The 15322-nt window shown below is 48.3% G+C and overlaps 1 protein-coding gene across 2 annotated transcripts in view; it reads right to left on the reverse strand.

The window, feature by feature from the left end:
* The window catches only part of AP3D1 (adaptor related protein complex 3 subunit delta 1), a 45851-nt gene extending 35576 nt beyond the window's left edge, over positions 1–10275 (reverse strand). For both annotated transcript variants that reach the window (XM_069790139.1, XM_069790137.1), the window contains exon 1: positions 9891–10275. In XM_069790139.1, coding sequence (XP_069646240.1) covers positions 9891–9986 — 96 coding nt within the window. In that variant the 5' untranslated portion in view covers positions 9987–10275. The remainder of the gene's footprint in view (positions 1–9890) is intronic.
* Positions 10276–15322: the final 5047 nt, after the last annotated feature.

The raw sequence follows: 15322 nt of genomic DNA on the forward strand, positions 1-15322 counted from the left end.
GAAATCCCCTTGAAACAGAGGGAGGGAGGAAGGGAAAAGTGGGTCATGGTAAGAAGCCAAAATGTCAGTTTATAGGATTTTTCATTTCCCAAGCCATGTTTTTTGAATTAACTTCAAAAAAACCTCTAAAACTTCATTCCAAGCTCTGGCCAAGACAGAACTTGGGGTTTGCTGACAATTTCAAAGATGTTCATAAAAGACTAATTTTTTTTAAGCAATAAGTGAAGGAAGTTGAAAAATCACTAATCTAACTGAACAACAATTATGTTCCTAGGAAATGTGACTCTCTATGCTATACTTTCATCAGCTGATGAGAAGACACTAACAATTAGAATGGATACCACTGCAGAACCTTTACATTAAATTTAATCATGAAAGCTATTAATTTCCAATACTCTTAAAGAAGCTGTACTTACCTCAGCCATATACAATCTTCTGAAACCAAGAGAAGGCAAACTTGTATTCTTACTGCTTAGGGTTACAGTCCAGCAAACCAAACGCAGCAGAATCTTCCACCAAAGTCCTTGTCAGGATCCAGCCTCAATACACTGGATCTGCTGCAGCTGATTTGAGATTCAAACCTGTCACTTACTGCAACAGCGAAGTGCTTCCCACCCAGATGAAACAGTAAAATGTCAGTGAACATTAGTCCCTATTTCTCTTGCACTTTCAGGATTAAATACAGTGTTTTAAGGAAAGGATGATTAACAGTGAACGTCCCAAGTAGCAAGATATGATCCGATATAAATGCGTAACTACACCATTCTAAAACAGAAAAAGTTCGGAATAAGTAGAACATAAAAATAAGTAACTGAAATAAGCACAAAATATGACATTTCTTTTTTTTTAAGCACTGTAGGATTTATCAGGTTTTTGTAGGACTTGGAGACAAACTCCATGAAATCACGTTGAGCATGAGCACATGACAATCTCACATGAGAGTAAGATGCCCACTGCTCCAACTTCCAGAAGAGCAGCAACAACTGCCTCTCCCACCCTTTTTTCCTTTTTTTTTTTAAATAATCTTAAGAAATACTACCTGTGGAATGCAAGCCATGTGACATGACCATGATGCATAACACAAAAGGCAGTTGCACCACAGACACCTTGTGGAGGCGAAGCAACTTTCAAATTTGTTTGTGCTTCAAGCAGAAGATCCTGTTACAAGCACAGCACACATCAGCTGCCACCTCCTAACTTAGGATGAAAGCTGGAAAGAAATATGTATCACTTGCCAGGCTTCTATCAAAAACCCCAAAAGCAGTACTTCACATCAACAAACACCACTGAACTAGTCAAACAGAATTTATACACCTATAATTGATGACAGTACCTGGAACACAGGCATCGTACCATGACAGCACAGAGTAAATCAACTGAAGTAACAGCCAAGAGCATAAAAAAGCAAAACATGCTCCTTTCCACTCACTTGAACACAGTGTTAGAGATAAGCATATTAGATGTTAACTTGTCACACATAACTAAAAATATTATATTATTTAAATACTGCAGAAAAAGCTATTTGAGGTAAGTAACAGGATCCTTCATTAAGACTACTCCATAGCTGGATTGAAAGAGAATTCCAAGGCACATGCTCCCACACGGTATCTATCTCATAACTAACTTCACTAAAACCATAAACCAAGCAAAGTAGATAAATATGTAATAGAATATAAGCAATAACTCAGAAATTATACAGCATTCATTTAAGCGGGTTTCCAGCAGCCAAAACAAAATGGTGCAGAGAGTAGTCAGATGCAATAGGGAGCTCAGAAAACATGTTACAACCTGAAAGGCATTTTGAAAAAGCCAAGCTTATCTTTCACTCAGCTGTTGATAAACAGTATTGCTATACATGTTTTAACATGCCTTAGTTTCCCTTTGCTACCTAGCTTTCCAGGGATTTATTCACTTGTCTTGTAGGTAGCCTTAAGATCCTACAGCAATGTACTGTTTTCATCAGCGATAAACACTGGAGGCATGACGGTCAACCTTTGCCACTTCATTTGCAGCAGCCTTCTCCTATATTATTTATTAGAAACATGATGCATTATCCACTACCCCCTTGTCTATTACAAGCAAAGCGAGACAGCAAGACTCCTTGGCCAAATGACACTGAGGGAGAAATGCGAAAAGTCAATTTACACTTTTTTCTTTTCTTAATGTTTACTGAAATTATACATACCAACTGAAATTTGGCATGATGCATCTATCTATCCTAAACTGATTCATAAACCAATAAAAACCTTTGAACCATATTTTAAAAAGTCAGAGAGATGCTAAGCAAGTAGTGTACACCTACCAGTTTCAGAGCAGATACTAAACAACCCCAAACAAAGCACCACAGTGCCGTAAACACATACAATCTTCCGAACAGGTATGTAATATAGAAGGATTCGATTTCAGAAAAGAAACAGATGTAGCGTTGCAGCTGCTTGTCCAAAGTGACTCCAAGCAAGACCCAGGCCAATGCATGCACCCAGACATGCTGAGCACTGCAGCACCCGCAGCATCTCTCCGAGAACTAGGGTGTCCTGGCAGTCTCCCATGGAAAGCGCCTTTTTGGCAGTTTACCCAAAGGCAATTGAAGTACTTCACACAAAAGAGCACCTGTGCAGGAAGCTGCAGCACAGCTACACAAGCCATCCTCTATCACTTCGCCAGGTGGGCTAGTCTGAGATGGTGCAATTAAATGGGTATTAGGTGGTAAAACCCAAAACAGTCCAACATAGATCAGCAAGCATGTATCATCAGCAAGGCTCTAGAGATGTCCTTTAATATATCTCTAGTCTGATCACTCCCTTAATATAAATGTCTCCAGTCTGATCACAGTATTTGTTAATTTAATTGCACACTATTAAACAATCCTCAAGGGCCTGTGCTAAATCATACCTGAGCAGACAACTTTTAAAGACCAGAGAAATGCGTCAGATAGAAGTGCTTATCCCTGCAAACAAAAGATATACTCAAACTTTTATTTTTACATTACTATGCAAAAAGCTGTGCAAGTACTTTTACAACAGATTTTTCAATTTGCTAGTTCCAGACATATTTCTGGGCATAATTTCAGGCTTTGATAAAGGTAGGGTTCACTACAAGCACACGTTTTGTTGTACATATAGGAAACGATCACTTCCTTCTAAGGAACTAAAGTAGCTATTGTTTCTGAGACTCAGCTGACTGGAAATAGTTCAGAGGGAAACATCACAAAAAGAGATGCTTAATGAGGTATCAATACTATATAAACACGTAACACTGAAAATATTACAAAGATGTAACTCTGATTTATGCAAAGCTATGAGTTCTTCTCAGTTACAGAAAAGTAAGGACAATGAATTAAAAGATGGTTTGTGGCCATTGCTGACTTCTTATATTCAGTACAAATATTTGTGTAATTAAATTTGTTCACCTACTCCCTGCTGTACAGTCATACCACTTGCTTTAAACAAACTTACATTCCTCAAGGCTGAAGATTAGTCACACCGCGATAGCTAGAAGTGATATATTTTATCCAGCCTGAATTTGCCACGAACATTGAGCCCACCAGAAGAAAGTTTCAACATACCCACATTGATGTCTACTTCCCTTTATACACCTTTTAACATAGAAATCTCTCAGCGAAAGCTAACAGGTTTGAACACCTAGGTCATAAAATAAACAACAGTAAAAAGGAAACAGCTAATACAAAAGCCAGCACTCAACCATGTAGTCTACAAACTCCGTTTGATCAGCCTACTGGCCAGTGACTGAGGAGGTAAGCTGGTATGAACCAAACGTTTTTTCATGCTCAGTTACACTTCAGTATTCAATAGGACTCGTAAGTATTGTCAGTTATTTTGAACGTATGCTGCTGCTTTAAAAAAGCACTCAACTACCTTTATGAGCTACTAACACTACCACTAACCATGTTATTTTCTGCACCTTTTACCTTACCCAAATATCTTTACACTTCCTGCCACCTAGATTTAAGCAGACTCCCCTTACATTATGAAGCACTTCTGTTTTTCAGCATGAATGATCATGGGTTTTTTAATAACCTAAGGAACACAATGCTTTTTTGTAACTGGTCTCATGACTTGGTCTTTCTTGATGCAGGTCCTCCCTTGCTGCTCTTCACATCACACAAGAAATGGGACATGCTATCAAAGAACACTTCTAAGAGAAAAACCTAAAGGTACTCTCAGTGCACCAAGTATATTCACTAACCCACATCATAGAGGAAGAGGTTTTTCAGTCACTTTTGTGGACACCGACGACATTAGAGGAAATCACAAAAGGCCCCATTTTCTACACTTAGCACTGGGACCAAGAGAGCTGCATCAAAAAGCATCAAATAAACAACTCTCTGAAGATGACCACAGTACAGAAAAGTAGTTAGTATCTTTATTCTACTTTGATTTTTCTGGCTGTTCTTCCACTGGCCTTGCAAAAGGTGCAGTGTACAGGCCACTCCATTTCTTAGGACAAGGTATCAGAAGCTCTTCCTCTCCCCTGGACCTGCCTAGGCAGAATTTTTACTTACACATGTGAGAAAGCGATCTGTCTGGAGCATTTCAAATCCTCAAAAGAGAGAACTACAAAAGGATCTGGACTGGGAACAAAGCTATTAGCCCCACTTATGCCACAGTCAATTAAGTAATATTTAACACAGGAGAAAGCAAGAAGCTAATGAAAGGCAGCACTAATGCAAAGCCTCAGCTGCTCTCTGCTTGTAATCACACAAGAAAAAGCCCACGTCTTGGCTCATGTTCCACAGCTCCTCCAGGCCCTTTGTTTTCCGTGACACAGCAGGTAAGGCAGGGACACTGTTACACTGGGCCTTGCTACCTTGGAGGCCACTACTAGTCTGCTTTTTTACCAATCGATGTGAGGTCCTTATCCAACCCTCTTTTGTGTATTGTTTCTATTTCCGACTTTGTCTTTTCCAGTGATTCACATGCTCAAAGAATTAACAATAGCAACTCTAGATCCACTTGAAAGTGGGTGGAATAATGAGCTCCCTTCAAAGATATTAACACACATATGACAAGCAGTAACTGATCGAGCATCAGTGACTGAAAGAGCTGTCTGTCATCAATGAACTGCACATTGCCTAGCAGTTGGGCTGTTTGTTCAGTCTTGGGCACCAACGAGCTTTTTAGCATTCCTCAAAATTCCCCTATTATGTTCCATCCCATATCCTTTACCATTTGACATTAATACTGCAATAGTGGCTACAGGCCAAGCCATCAGAAAACCCAGCATTAGATTGTCTTCAGCCTTGCTGATGACAGGCTGCACCCAAAAGACCTTTGTGATGTTAAAAGATGCCTCAAAACTCCTTACACCATGGTTTCATCTGAAAACGCATCAGAGAAGTAGCTGGAAGTGTGCAGTCGACCACAGCAGCCCTATATTTAGGGGAACAGGTTTTTTTAACAATACAAGTCCACTGTCTTTGGTTAACAGTCAGTAAGAAACGAGAACATGCTGCCAGTTTGGTAAGCCTGGTCTTTCTAAGCAGTGAAATACATATTTCACGGCATGAACGCTCAACACGCCTTTCATTTCGCATCATATTATCAACTGAAATTAATTTTTTTTTTCCAACCAGAAACACTGATTGCTCCTTTCACTCCTCCAACTTGCTTCTGTACAAAACAACATCTTAAATGTAAACCAGCAACAAGATACTTATCACTAAACACAACACACAAGAAAATGTAAATTTTTTAACAGGCTTTTTCCTGAAAGTATCGATGACCAAAACTGCGAAGTGCTAATCCTGGCACACAAGCAGCAGACTCTCTGAAAGAAGAGGGAGGCAATTTTCTCAAGTTATGATAGAAGTGCGCAGACTTTTTGTGCAGGACTTTTTTAACCCCTTCTCCCTCCTTAAGTGCCCTCCAGTAAATCAAAGGCACTTGAAACACAGAGGGCTATGGTCTGAACAGGACAAAGCACCACTCATTTAACATCTCTGTTTCTGTTATTTTATCATCTCAGTTTTACAAAGGAACCCCCTGCCATAGCATCTGACAATAGCTTCCTTGTTGGGACCAATAAACTTCCTAACTGCAAATGCAAAATGCTGTGCAAGAGCCAGATAGCATAAAAGGGTTAGCCCTTCCTTTATTTCACATTCAGGAGAACACCCCTAAACAGAAATAATTTCTCAGTTTGGAATATCTAGGAAAAAATCTGTTCTACTTTTAACAACCCTTGGTACAAGCCACTTGCCCCTTGAGCCTGCTGCATAGCACATCCATAAAAAGTAGGCACAAAGTGGGAGAAGTTACTCCATATGGGACAAAACCACCTAATAACAGGTGAAAGACTCACTGCTTTCACTACCAAGAAGATTCATTTTCCAAATGAAAGAGAGAATGATATGTTAGAAGTGAAGGTCAAGGGAGAATGGAATAGGATCAAGTCTTTCTTGCAGGTTTGGCTTTCCCTCAAACTCTGAACTGGCACTGGGAAACACCCCAGGGATTAGAGCATCTGTACAGTGTTGAAAAGTAAACACAACACGTCAAACTAGGAAAAGATCTAATGCTGTTATGCTACCTCATTCCTTCCACACTAGCGTTTACTTCGCAGAAGGATGATGCAGCTCCAATTTTCCCCGGAAGACTGGAAAATAGAGTATGTCTGCACAGAAAAGTGACTGTGTTAACTAACTCCTATCTCTTACCTCTCAACCTTACAGAAGGCCATCACTTCAGTTTCAGTGTTTTAAACTCAAATAAATGGGTCAGCTTTGGATACAGATGAGAAACTAAAATGAAAATGGCCTCTGACAGGTAATTAAGCACCCTGCAGCAAGGATGTGAGCTAAAGTGCCAGGCAGCCTCCAGTACCCTCTCAGTTCCTCCAGTGAGCTGAGGAGGACACTTAAAATTTATTGGAAAAGAGCTCTGGTGCTCCATTTACCTCACAACAAGCCTTGGGGTATGCGCTTAAGAGTCCCAGCAATACAGGATGAACGCATAACCATTAAGCAAGAACGCAGTAAGTCTGTTGAAAAGCTGTATTGAGAAACCCACATCTCAACCAAGGTGACAACCATTTGGAGCATCCTGCACTACAAACACATCCTCGTTGGGTCAGTAAAATATCAGATACACTTGCTTGTGATGGTAACTGCGGAGGAATTGGAAAGGAATAAATCTTACTATCTCCCATCTACCTGGAGAGGCTGCCCAAAAAGATGAGGGGACGAAATGATGGCAGGATTTCTGTATGATTAAATTCCAAAATACAAGAACCAAAACACAACAGAAATTAACCTTCTGCAAAAAGCTTAACTAAATCAGAAGTCAAAGCAATAATCATGCTTTCATTTCTTTCCATGTAATTTTTATTTAACAACCACAGTAGCTCCTTTCCAGAGACATTTCTTTCATAGAGTAATTCTTGTTGAGCTGAGATCAACAGCTAATATCCTTGCCACCAAAGCACACTGCTGTTTGTTTTAAACAAATATGCTCTTCTGAATAGGACAGAGTGTGTGCCTTAAGCTTAGACTCTTATCTTGAGACACACAAATGCTGGCTAACAACTACATTCAGTACTGGAGCAACATTTAATAGATACAATGAACAATGGAAGCACTGTAGAGAAAGGAGGAAGAATTTTTGCAGCTACTTCCTCTAATATGCTATTCTGATTTTGTAACATCACCTGAAAATTAGCAAACATCCATGACCATTGCCTGGGAAGCACTGAATCAACGCCCAGCATCTTAACAGCAGAAGTTTTACAGCCCTCTTCAGCCAGGTGGGCTAGAAAAAGGAACAGTCCTGTGCTGTCTGCAGCCACTCTATGTAATAAAGCAAAATCTCTGAAGAATACTGAAACAGTCTACGCTACAGAAGATGCACATTTCATCAGTGCAACATCTACTGATCAGCTGAACACAACCTGAAGTTTGGGGTTTAATTTTTGCTGTGCACATGAGGATATAAAGAGGAACTACCCCTACAGTTATCTATTTTAAAATCTCACAACTTGTATTTCAAACTACAGAGCTACTGTAATGTAAAATACTACCATGCTACAGTCCAACCATTGTAATTGACATCAGCCTCTTTCTTACAGTAAGAGATAACACATTTGCTTTGACCTCACTGAATCCTAGAGAGTGTGTATACCTGTGTAACAACTTCCATCAAATATACAGAGCCCTACAAAATTGTGCGAGCAGTGTTTTTTCCTAACTCCAAAAGAGATCAAAGCCAATGCATTTTAAATATTTCTTGTAACAGACTAAGAACAAACTTGGTGTGGCTTATGATGCACAGGAACTTTTTAATCCTGACTGTGTAACAGCACTTGCGCTCTTTATGAAGTCCTGGAAAAGGAGCTATTTGTCACAAAATTATTTTAGAAATGAGAACAGTATGTTCAGTCCTCCTCAAAGACGACTGGTGCCCCAAAGGCCTGGACCAGCCTGGACCTTCTTCAGGGGTATCCTCAGAGGTTTGACAGTTGAAGAAACATTTTCTGTCCTATGCATAAAAGGATAAAGCATATTTACTAAAAGCAGCATAACATACAAACTGGGCCTAAGCACGCTATGGGGAAGTGCTCCACAGAATTACTGTTCACCTGTTCCAGCTTTGAGTATAACACATTAAGTGTCCACATAAACATGCTGTTTCCACTTCTCTATGTAGTTTCCCACATTTTGCAGGGCACTGCACACTTCATAGTAGCACTGTCTTCCTCTGTCACCAAATCAATGCCCATAAATTTAATGTATACTAATATAAAATTACAGGTTTCCCAGGTATCATCACTAGCAAGTCACCTTGTCCTATGCACAACAGGCTTAAAAGCTATTTGAAAAATTATGTGGTTTTGGAAGTTGGATTTTATGTTCCCATTAAATTAGTTTTCCAACTTAAATATTTGATCTAGTTACAAGATTACAAACTTCCCAGATACTTTCCATAGCTCATACCATTTGGATATTGTACTCTTATGAAGAAACACTGTACTCTACAAATATTTTTAGCCTGTCACTGACTCCACAGCAACTCACTGATATTCCAGCAAAGTATAACTGTTAGACCATTCATAAGAAAGCTTCTAAGGCCATGACTACTTACTTGAAGATGAATATAAATGATATCCTTAGTGTCCGTTACTTCCCAATTAACATGTGACACTTCAGTGTGGAAAGCCTCACATAACATGTTCTTGATGACTAATTACTTCACCTATACTAATTTCCTGATCACGTGCCTCTAATACAAGAGAGAATAACAGGCCAACACATGCAAGTGCTTTCTGCCTGCAAAAGCTCTGAAACAAGGAAAATACATTTTAGTCAGAAGGTGTACAACATCAATAATTATGACGGAACCCAGCATTCCTGTGTATCAGCTTCACGGTGAAGAATATATAGTTCACTACAGTACTTGACTGTAGTGCACTAGAAAGGAATTCCTCTATTTCACATATATATATGTCTGTATCAGGGATCTCACCATCACACTAACTGGGAAAGCGAGTACCAAGCATGACCCTCCCTTATCCTCCTTTTCAACTCACTGCTCCCCTAATGCCTTCTCGTTCTCCCACAGACTATCCCTTTTGGCCTACACCGCAGCATCATCTTCCTCATTTTGATTCCAGCTTCCACCTTCCCCAAAACAACATCCCCTTTCCAGGGTGGCCAAAGACACCCGGCTGCTTCTGGGCCTGGCGCAGCCTTCCCTGCGGGGAGCGGGCTAGAGGCGGGCTCCCACCCACCCCCCGACCCCCCGGCGGAGCAGGACCTGACCGGGAAACGGGTGACAGCCAGCACGGAGGGATGAGACGAGCCAGCCCCGGGTGGGAGGCCCAGGCCGGAGCCAAGGGGAGCCGGCAGCCCCACCGCGGCGGGGGCCGGGTCCGCTCACCTCGTCCTCCTTGTGGTTGCGGATTCCGCGCACCAGGTCCTGCAGGTTCTTGTCAAACATGCGGTCGATGCTGCCCTTCACCATCTTCAGCGCCATGGCGGCGGGGCCGGGCCGGGCCGCGGGGCCTGCGCTCGGGGCTGAGGGGCCGGGCCCAGCCGGGGGGGGCCGCCGCGGCTCCTGCTACCGCTAGAGCCGGGTGAGACCAGCGGACCCGGGACCGCTCACATCCCGGGCGGGGAGGCGGGGGGGGGGGGGGGGCGCGGACGCTGCTCGCCCCCGGCGCGGCACGGCACAGGGCGGGCAGCAGGCAGGGGCGGCCCCGGCGGCCGCGAACCCCAACTCCAGCCTCCGCTCAGCCTCCCCAGCGCCTGACAAAATGGCGGCCGGTCAGCTGAGGGCTCGGCCCCGCCCCCGCCCGCCTAACCACGCCCCCACGCCCGCCCCAGCCGCGCCCACTCGCCTCTCCGCTCTCCTGCCCCCCTCCATTCCCCGCTAGGCCACGCCCATCCCCGCCCACACCGGCCGCGTCACTCCAGCCGCTAACTCCGCCTCCCCTGACGCCCCGCCCACCGCCTGGCCCCGCCCCCGCAGGTCCCACGTGGCGGGGGGAGCGTGGGCCCGGGGTCCCTCCGTGGGGCTGGCCCGTGTGTGTCTTTAACGGCTGCACAACCGATACAGCCAAGTTTTGGCATTCTTGCCAAATTTCCCTCGCGGGGACGTGGCTCCGCATGCTGCTGCAGCCCGGGCACCGGCTGCCGCCACCCCACGGGGAGCGAGCGCCAACCTCCGTGGCCACTCCAAGTCCCCAACACTCGTGGGGACCTGGGTAGCTGCCTAAATACGGTCGCCCATTTCCCCAGGTGACAAGTGCCAGCGTGGGAGAGCTGTGATGGGTGACGATGGGTGACGGGTGACAATGGGTGATGGGTGACAGGTGACGATGGGTGATGGGTGATGGCCAGGTGGACACGGAACCACGCGGGCAGCACCACGGACACGGAGCGGGCAGTGGTTCAGCTTTCCCACGGCCGCAGCTCATCCTCTACCCACGTGCCAAACACCCGCATCACCCCGTATGTACACGTCTGCCCCGAGGAGGCCGTGTCCCACTGTGGGTGGGTGGTGCAGTGGAACAGGAGAGAGAAAAGAAAATGCAGACGAGCTGCTCCCCCCCTTCCTCTCCAGAGCGAGATTCCAGCATCTGGGAAAGGAAAGGACTAAACGGAAAGGAGCTTGAAGATGAAAAGGAGATGTGACCTTGCCAAGACCTGCTTGGGCTTTTGAGCCGCTTTACGACAGTGGGAAGGAAAAGGATTTCTGTTTGCTTCAAGTATTTTTCCCCTTTGTTCTCTGTTTTCAGATTCTGACTTACTGCTTGTTTTTGTTGGACCCTGACAGAAGAACAGGGTCCATGGGTTTGTTTTTGTTTTGTTCAGAAATAGCTACACGCATCAGTCCCTACGCATTAGGTTTCCCTTTTTAAGGGAAAAAGTCAAAGGGTAAGAGTTTTGTTCGTAGGAGTCCTCGCAGTACAGATAACATCCAGGTACCTCGGATGAGGCGGTGGGTTGGGAAGGGGTGGCCGTGCCCACCCGTGCTGCCACCATCCCCTGCAGCCGTCCCCCTGCCTCTGCCGGTGTGCCAGCCCTGCCTTCCAAGGGGCTCCGCCAAAAAACCTTGCAAAAAGCCCTGGTTCTAACCCAGACCATTTCAGCAGCTCAGTTGGAGCCCAGGGCCACACACGGTCACATCGTCACACCTGCCGGACAGGGCCAGGCCTGGACGCCCAGGCTAGGAGATGCAACACCGCAACGAACTTCCCCACCACCACCACTAACGAACCCCGCGCTGCAGAGAGGGACCCGGGCAGGGGGGCTGCTGCAGCACCCCAGAGCAGGGGGCTGGGGACCGAGTGCATGGGGAAAGTCTCCTATAGAAGGATTTGGACCCAGGACTTCGTTCCCCCCAGACTGAGTTTCCAAGGATTTCTCCTCCTGGTCTGACCTGATCTGGTTCAGCCTTAAAAATTTGGGGCAGTAATGACTTTTTCACTCTTCTTCCTCCAAACACTGGATGGTTTGAAATTCCCTTACGATCATCCTTAATTAAGAGCATGGGTCTAACCCTAATCTTTGCCACAGGTCATTAAAGTCCTTAAAATTCCCAGCTTCTTGTCTCATGGCTTTTGCAGCTCGGATTTTTTTTTTAATACATAACGCCACCTCCTGTTTTTGCTGTTGTAATTTCACAGGCAGCTTTCTTGAGGAAGGAACTTTCCCACTCCCAGCTGCGTCTTCTGCTGCTGGCAGCGAGCATCCCCTAAGGGATGCTGTGCCATGGGAGAGCTCTAGCGATGCGCTACCGAGTCCCCGTGTCTGTCCATGGGAAAACACAAGCCTGGCCATCGCATCCCTGATGGAACTGGACCTGGGCTGCTCAGTTCAGGGCCTGATCCTGCTTTCCCCCCAAAAGGCAACGCTCCTGTGAGTTTTCTTGCCGTCTTGCGGGGCTCCCCTGTCCCGGCACTTGGAGCGCTCCATAGGTTTTGCTGCCCAGACTCCATCCCAATGAGGTTTAATGAGATTTAGCTTGTGTTATGTTAATTGCTGTCTTTGTGTAAACAGATGTGGGGGAAAGAAACATGAAATTGGTGCTATTCAACCTCCAAGGGCAAAAATAGGATCTTTTACAAACGCTGGACTCAGGCTGGGCTCCAGCAACGGTGCAGCACCAGAATGACCTCAGGACTGTGATGCCGGACCGGCCAGGCCCAGTGTCACCAGTCCCAGGGCCACATACCTCCACCGTCACATCCCCAAAAGAGGGGCAGACGCGGGTAGGGTTCACCCAGTGCCCGGCCAAAGCCAAGGGCTGCGGCAGCCTGAGCATAGCTGGCGCTTTCGGGTGCCAGGTCTCGTGGTGCTACTGCCCCGTGGCATGTCCCTGCCCCTTGCTGCTGGCTCAGGCACAAGGAGGGTGATGGGTCCCTGAGCTGGGGTGATGGTGCCCATATTGGGGTGCCCGTGTTAGCGTGCCCGTGCTAGGGTGAGCCTGCTGGGATACCCATATTGGGGTGCCCCATGTTGGGGTGCCCATATTGGGGTGCCTGTGATGGTGTGCCTGTGTTCAGGTGACTGTCCTGGGGTGCCCCATGTCAGAGTGCCCATATTGGGGTGCCCACGTTGGAGTGTCCTTGACAGGATGCCCATGATGGGGTGACTGTGCCAGGGTGCCTGCGTCGGGGTGCCTGTGTCAGGGTGCCCTGTCCCCAGGTGACCATACTGGGGTGCCCATGTCGGAGTGCCTGTGCCGGGGTGCCCATATTGGGGTGCCCCATGCCGAGGTGCCTGTGACAGGATACCTGTGATGGGATGCTCATTTTGGGATGCCCATGCTGGAGTGCCCCATACGCGGCTGCCTATATAGGACTGCCCTTGCCAGGATGCCCGTCCCGGGGTGCCTATATTGGGGTGCCCGTGTCAAGGTGCCCTGTGCCACGGTGCCCGTGATGGGGTCCCCGTTTTGGGGTACCCATACCCGGTGCCCATGTTGCTCTAGCACAGCCCCCACCCACGGTCCCCCTCCGCTGCCACCCGTGACCGGCGGCCCCTGCCCGGTGCTGCCCGGTGCTGCGCTCCGGCCCCCGCGAGATGGCGCCGGCGGCCCGGGAGAGCCGGAGGTGGCGGTGGGACACACATACACGCGACACACACGACATACACGACACACACGACGGGACCTGCCGGGGGTGGGGGACCCGCGTGGGGTGGCCGGTGTCGGGAGGCAGGGGGTCACCCGCCTTTGGGCGATGGGTGCCCCGCGTTTGGGTGGGGGTGCTGGGTGCTCCGTGTTTAGGTGCTGGGTGCACTGTGTTTGGGCGATGGGTGCCCCATCTTTGGGTGGGGGTGCTGGGTGCTCATGTTTGGGTGCCCCATGTTTGGGTGGGGGTGATGGGTACGCCACGTTTGAGTAATGGGTGCCCCATCTTTAGGTCACCCATATTAGGGTGGGGGTGATGGGTGTCCTGTGTTGGGTGACGGGTGAGCTGTGGGGTGGGGGCAGCCGGTGTCCCCGTGGGCCAGGCACGGAGCAGGGCACTGGGCCAGCTGGCGCTGCGGGGACAAGGGACCCATTCAGGCAGCTGCGTGTGCCGCGGCTGCTTTCGGCTGCTCCGGGCCCTGCCGCGGGCGACTCGGGTCTGGCACTGCGCTGCACGCACAGCCGGGACAGCCCCCTCACCCCCTACCCTCCCAGCACCTTTGTCCCCCCATGGTCCCCTCTGAAATGGGGGTGCAGAGCTGGACACAGCTGGGACGGTGCCATCTCAGAGCAGGGATGGATCCCGAGGAGTAAATACCGCAGCCTTGTGCTCAAAAATGCCACATCTGATTTCTCGCTTGAAATTTGTTGCAAACGATGCCAGGCTGGAACGGGCATGGCCTGGCAAGCTGGAGGCTGGCGAGAATGCGCCAGACCCTGCGGAAAGCTCGATGCTGGGTGCCCCCAGCCCCAGCTGTCTTCACCAGGGAGGAGGGCAGGGGGTGCCAGGCTTGGCCAAGAGGCATGTTGGGGACAAAAGCTGCCCGGCTGCTTGAGCCAGCTCTGAGCTTGCAAGTTCCAAGCACTGGGGGCAAAAAAGGGTGACTGAGGTGGGAGGCAGTTGCGGGGACCCCCCCCCAGTCTTCCTGCAGGACCTGGTTTGGCCTCTGTCCCTGTGCGGGGTCACAGCTGTGCCAGGGGCTGGGGCAGGGCAGAGGGTCCCCGTACGGATCCTGCGGCCCCGGGATCTCTCCAGCAGTGTGGTGTTTGCTAATGCACATCAGGGCCGCAGTGCTGGGCGATTCAAGCTCCAGCAGAGCCTAAAAGGATTTAAATTGGGGTTTTTTTTCGGTGGCAAAGCAGAGCTCTGACAGAAACCTCCCAGGGCAGGGCGGGAGGCAGCTGGGATGGGCTTCCCTGACCCCAGGCTGTGCCGGGGGGTTCAGCTGCTCGGCAGCCCCCGAGCAAACTCCAGTCCAGCTCCACGATGTCCAGTTGGCCTCAGCCCACAACAGCCATGTCAGCACTCTCGCAGAGCTGGGTTTTCCAGCAACAACCAAACAAGTGGGTGTGAACGGGTGCAGGCATGCACCTGGGAGATGCCGGGTTCCCAGATTTCAGGGGCCGCACGCACCACAGAGTCCTGGGCTCAGAGCAGAGGCGAGAGCCACCATTTTGTGCCTGCACATTGCACTCCGCAGCGAGGGAAACGCCTTTGGGGTTTGAACTCCAGTGCAGCTGGGTTTGGGCTTTCCCGGGATGCATGGCCGTGTCACCGCTCGCCCACTGGGTTAATCCCCCACCCGGGGGGTGGCCGGCTGCTCTTGCCCCGACGTCCCACCACAGCCTGGCTCCCTGCCGGGCCCGGGTGCCACCGCGCGGTGACTCGCCGG

The sequence above is a fragment of the Haliaeetus albicilla genome, chromosome 8 (assembly GCF_947461875.1).
Source record: "Haliaeetus albicilla chromosome 8, bHalAlb1.1, whole genome shotgun sequence".
In the NCBI taxonomy this organism is placed as follows: Eukaryota; Metazoa; Chordata; class Aves; order Accipitriformes; family Accipitridae; genus Haliaeetus; species Haliaeetus albicilla.